At 33.0% G+C, this 6,159-nt stretch overlaps 1 protein-coding gene across 1 annotated transcript; it reads right to left on the reverse strand.

Moving 5' to 3' along the window:
* Positions 1 to 1,391: 1,391 nt before the first annotated feature.
* Positions 1,392 to 4,377, reverse strand: LOC141622630 (protein neprosin-like). The gene is made up of 7 exons (XM_074438644.1): positions 3,717 to 4,377; positions 3,544 to 3,621; positions 3,230 to 3,385; positions 2,830 to 2,985; positions 2,602 to 2,655; positions 2,378 to 2,515; positions 1,392 to 1,889 (listed from the first exon to the last, which is right to left on the reverse strand). Exons 1-7 carry the CDS (start codon positions 3,822 to 3,824, stop codon positions 1,512 to 1,514), a joined length of 1,068 nt encoding a protein of 355 aa, XP_074294745.1. The 5' UTR covers positions 3,825 to 4,377; the 3' UTR covers positions 1,392 to 1,511.
* Positions 4,378 to 6,159: the final 1,782 nt, after the last annotated feature.

Consider the following 6,159-nt stretch of genomic DNA (forward strand, 5'->3'; position numbering starts at 1 on the left):
AATTATATTCACTAATTTACTTGGACTTTGTAATATTGGGTTGGTCTTATGCATAAAATGGTCATACACAACAATTTGTGAAGTAAAATACATAGTTGTTTGATAATTATTGGGGTGTCCCGTGTCCCAAACATATGAACATGATCCGTTAATTTGGCGAAAACCCATAATCATTCATTCACCCTAGAAATATGAGACAAAATCCAATACAGTATTTGTTAACCTACCATCCGCCACCTTTCATCTTCACCAGTTCTTACTATTTACATGTCTCTATTTTTAATCTGCCATCTTCATCATCTTTCTCACTTAAATCTCAATAACAACTTCATTTCCCACTTCCTTAGCATCTCAAAATTCCTTATACACGTTTATCGTGATTCTATATTCTACTTTAAATGCGATTAACACACTTCCGATCCGCCTCATATCCGCGACAAACGCCAATTAAACATGTACCTTCAGTACTAAAATCTTGAGGTTTGTAGATTTAACAAATACATAAGGATTAAAGTCGTCCCTTAATTTATTCTCAAAAATAGTGTCAGGGTATGGACTATGGACCTATTTTTTACAGTAATTGTTTCGTTTTTTTTTTCTTTTTGAAGTATTTCATGGTATTTTTACTATGTCATTGAGATGTGTTTGTGTTTGTGGAAATCAAATTTAATTTTCGTTTCATTAGTCCTTCACAAACCTCTGATTTTCCTTCGTTTTTAGTTTTAGTTTTTTTTTTGTTTAATTGTACTTCCTAAAATGTTTAATTCACCTCTCCTATTTTTTCTGAGTTTTTGATTATTGCTCTTGCTTTCTCTAAAAAAATATTAAGTTAATCCTCTTGCTTTTTACATGAATACAACATAAAAAATAATTGTCAAGCAATATTACAACTTGGGTCAAAAATATTACTTTTGTTTTCCAAAACTTTGCCTTTTGAATACACCCATATCTTGAAATTTCTAATCACAAAATCGTATAAACTAACCTTTTATATTTAATATTTGTATATGTAATACTGTATAAAAGTCATATTATTGAAGCTGATTTATTTTGTAATTGAACATTGAAGAATTAAGAGAGAGAAAGCAAGTATCAAATTATGCCTAATTAATTAGGTTGTCTAATGTGGGTGCTGAAATTAAGGAAACAAAAAAAATTGCTTTGACCTATTGACTTTCAACCACAGAGCGACACCTCAGCTCTGTGGTTGTTGCTTTAATAAATAAGATATATATTTTTTTTATGTAGACCATCCGGTTAGTCCGGATTCAAGTCGGGTAGGATGATAAAGCTCTCTCATGAGTTTCAACAATTTTGAATATCTAGAACTCAAACACGAGGCCTTTAGTTAAGTTAGAACAACCCCTTCACCCATTTGAGATCAGTTATTTGATGATTCTGGACATCTTGTAAGATAATACTCTGTATAATATTATTCCGTACTTATTTAGGACATTATCAATTCATCATCGATCATTTTATTAACATAAACCGATATTTTAAGACATCGATCACCAATGTGTGCCACCATAGTACATAAGACGGCCCCAATAACTACCTTGGTTACCATCATCTAAAGTGTTATAAAACGGAATACAATCTTCATATTTTTCGGTATCACTAGGGTCTAGAGTCTGTGAATTTTCGCTCACAACGGTAACTTTCTCGAAAAATGCGGATAACTTTGTACTATAGTGTGCTTTCTTCCCACTGCCCATGTCAGGTTGCGGTTCTTTTATTCCGGGATTGTCGATCTCCCCTCCCCATTCTACCTGTGATGCTACTCCGGCTAATGATGTGAATAAACTCTTAGGCCAGTATCCTATCGGAATCTTTTTTGCTCCGCCTCCCACAAAAATTGATAACCACCAGTTTCCATCGTCTCGATGCTACAATAATGTTAGCAATATCATCAAGCAAACCATATTGTTGTTAGTAATGCTATGGGCAGCATTAATAACAATAACAATAACAATGTGACAATCAGGTTGATAGGGGTTTTGTTCAATTATGAGTTGAGTCAAAGCGAGTCGGGTCATTATTGAATCAGTTTCGGTTCAGTCACACTCTGTTCAGGTTATGACATTATTTTTTTATTGATAATTTCATGTTTAAAGTATATATATATAGGTGTAATTAATTGAACATTAAGCTAAAATAACCAAGATAATTCATTATTAGTTCGTCCGGCAAATTCAGTGAATATTAGGCGACATGACAGTTTGGGTTGTGAGAAATAAGATTGTTATTGGTTTAACATCGAGACAGGTCGGTCTCAATTCACCCAATTTTGGGTTTTTTCTAGTCGGGTCAACTTTTGTTAGCTTTGAAAACAAGTGTATGTTATGTTCGGATAATTTTAGTTACGGAGTATTACCTTCTCGATGGTTATGTCCCAGGTCCATTTAACGCCCTGAATTTGAGAATATGTCTCCGGAATAAGACCTAGAGGAACTGTCGTATCAACTTGTACGAAACCTGGACACTGTGTGTTGATGCATCCTTTTCTACCTGCCTATATGAAAATGATTTTAACAAAAAAAATTATTTTCAAGGATATAATGTAGCTAGCATTTCTTTCTATGGAAAAATGAGGCTTACAGAAAATTTTGCATATAGATGAGCTTCGGAATCCTTAAACACGGTAGGATTGACCTATGTCAAGCAAAAAAATCGTGTTAAAACAGGTTAAATAACATTGTTTTTGCTAGTCTCAACTCTCAAAGTATTATGCCTTTGTCCTGTTTAATCTATTTGACCTGTTTCAATTTCAACGGTTATATCTTTCTTAAATCAAAGTTTGTGCAAGAGGAAGTGTTTTTAACTGACCATCCAACCCGCCTCGATGCTGTCCGGCCCATTTGAAAGCTTCATCCGACCCGCCGACCATTGAGTGGTTTGCACATTCGGTTTATAAAGACATACGGAAGCTCGGGTTCCAAAGAATTTCTTGGCAGCATCTGGTTTTGTATGTACTACAGCATTCTGTTTCCAAACAAATAACATTAATTTTCATGTGAAATGCCAATTCAAAATCGAAGACAAGTGTGAGACGGTCTCACAAAAGACATCAAAGGTGATTTGGTAGCAAAACAGAGTATATAAAAAAGAATAATGAATAAAAAGGTTACTGATGTACTCTTATATTAAAAGTAACGTAAAGTTGACAAAGAATTATGGAAAATTATATCTAATAATAAAACAGGCTATCATTATAAGACCGTCTTACGCAATGACTTTTAGGCTGAAAGAACGGAGGAATAAATTGTTGTTGATCGATTGCATCTATGCCGTCCAAAATTGGAACAGTCCCTAAGGGACAACTCTCTTCAAGCCCAAAATTGCTGTGATTTCGGCCTTGAATTTTAAGGATGTTATTTTGAGCCTGTGAATACAACAAACAAAATTCACAAATTGTTCTATAAGACCGATATATAGTTAAGTCTAAATCAATAAATTAGGCCCAACAAAATTGCCTAATAAAAATATAAAATAATATTTTTAGTTTAATAAGCTAATATTTAAAATTGATAGCTTACATACCTCAATCTTGATTGAAGAATGACTAAAAGCAAGTTGTTTGGCAAATGGAATGCAATTATAAACTTGTCCATTCTTCGTCTGCAAAGGATAAAACCCGCTACTAATACATAAGTAACATTACATAAAATACGGGTGTAACCATCGTATATAGTCGAATCGACTAAGAAAATTACCTTTATAGAAGTCACCGTATTCGACTCGACGATCGGTACTCGACAAACTCCATTATAGAATAACGAACATAAGATTAATAAAATAGTTGCCGTTCTCTGAAGTTCCATGATTACAAATTATATTCTACGAGTATGTATGATGATGATGATAAGGAAGGTTACGTTCCTTTTATTGGAGACATACAAGAGAAGTATATATGGAATATAATAAACAAATAAGGGAAATAATATATTGAAATACTAAAATTTCCGTTATAGGAGACTAAAAAACATAAACGGTAGATTTAACTTGTAACCTTTAACTTGTGATCTTTATTTATGGCCGAGATAATTGACTAAGATAAACTATTTAGGGGTGACGATGGGTAGGATATGGATAAGGTGGAGCCATATCCAAATCCGATATTCATTTAATAGGTCGTCATTCATATCAGGGGCGGATGTAGGAATTTTGGTGTGGGGTTGCACAATTTTGTTTGGCGCAATTCTAATATTATTTTGCGTTTACTTACGTATTTGTACTCTTTTATAGACATACTTAAATGGTTAAATATCGCAAAAGACTACATATATTTCTATAGAATACTGGAAATAAAAATACATCTTAAATAGATAAAAATAAGCAATGAAAAAAGTGCAAATCATTAAATTTCCTCATATTTTAAAGTTAATAAAGACCAAAAAGCAAAATAAAGTCAATCATCTTAAAGACTACACTAGTAATATTAAATTACATATAGAGGAAACTAACTTTTACATTTAGCTGAAATTTTTGGGTCATGCCCTCACTTTCCCTCCGGAAGATGCTACGGTTACACTTGGTGTATAGAATCTTCTATACACCGCTAATTAAAACTTGACATGTGCAGGAATCTATTTGTATTTATGGAGGGAATTTATAAAGAGGTTTGGAGGGAAAAAAATTGTCACTGGAAGAAAAAATTTAAAGATCTTTATTAATTATATATTTATATGGTATCATAATTAATAATTATATTTACTATAATAGTTAAATTTACATCTTAACAAAAAAGTCATCCGATTACCAGCGTAATATTTGCGAAAATCAATTAATAACGTCAATTTTTTTACTATCTTCAAATTTGATTAATAATAGCGCAAGATTTGTATAGTTCGTCAAATTAATCCGTTTCATTAATAAACTACATTAATTTAATTTCGATTAAGTGATATGTAATAGTCTTCAATTAGAGTATTGGCTTTTTCCAATGAAAAATGGTTTGCTAAGTTAATGCTAACACCACTACACCAGTGATTAAATTCGTAAGACGTGTGAAATTGTGCAGCATTGTTCATCCGCTTTCGAAACAACGAGGCCATGAATCTATCTTCAGTATTCTCTTACCTTCATCGCCAATTGTTAGCTGAAAATCAAGGTTGAGATAAATACCATTTGATGATAATATCGTCTTCATTTTGAGTGCGTTTTTTTTCCAGACGTAAAACGGTGCTCCCACGTGAGCGGTGGTCTGGTGAAGTCGTAGGTACGCCGGTGCGCCGTTGGATTGAGGGGCCCCTCTGGTGCAAGAGATGGTGGCCGACATGAGACGTTGCCGGCGCCGGCGCGTGGGTGGCGTGGAGTAGACAGATTGTTTTAGACTAGGGAGGAGGAAGGAGACAATTAACTTTGCTATTAAGAGAAGAAAACGTAAAACATGAAACAATTTCACAAAATAATATCTTCAAAAAAAAATGCGGAGTAATATCTTAAACAATCTAAATAATTATGGTATATAGTAATTTAGGAAAGTTTTAAATTTGAAATTGTATTTTTTGAATTTTGGCTCCCAAATTTTGACAAAATCAAACTTAAAAAATATTCTATCTCATATTCCATCATTGCCACATGTCGTAATGTTACTCGCAGTGTATATAAGATTCTACACACCGAGTGTAACTGTAGCCTTTTCGCTTTCGCTCCCCCAAATTTGCCCATAATTCATATCCCATCCTTATCCATTTAATATTTTTTCATCCTTCTATATCCATATCTACCGGGTAAAGCAGATAGAGTGGGCCTCTGTTGGATATTTTCAATTTTTTCACGCTTATTAAATTTAAAGACCGTTAAAAAAAATTGAGACGATAAAATTAAAAAATGTACATCATTAAACAAATCATCTTACATATTGGACTACACGTACACCAATTTCAAATGAAATACAAATGTCATAGAAAGACAAATATTTTTTGGTTCGCTAGGGCTAGGATCTTAAGGATGTGAATTGAATTTCATAGACAGAAAGATAATTTGGGATAAAAATCGAGATTTGAAATTGGTGCAACGGTAATTAGTAACAATAGGTAGTAATGAAGTAGACAGGAGTAGAGATGAGAGCAAAACCCGAATAATCCGAAAAACAAAATAGGGAAATATATAATGGATAGGAGGAAGTATCACATATATTCGAGTTTCAAAATG

Source organism: Silene latifolia, chromosome X (assembly GCF_048544455.1).
Source record: "Silene latifolia isolate original U9 population chromosome X, ASM4854445v1, whole genome shotgun sequence".
In the NCBI taxonomy this organism is placed as follows: Eukaryota; Viridiplantae; Streptophyta; class Magnoliopsida; order Caryophyllales; family Caryophyllaceae; genus Silene; species Silene latifolia.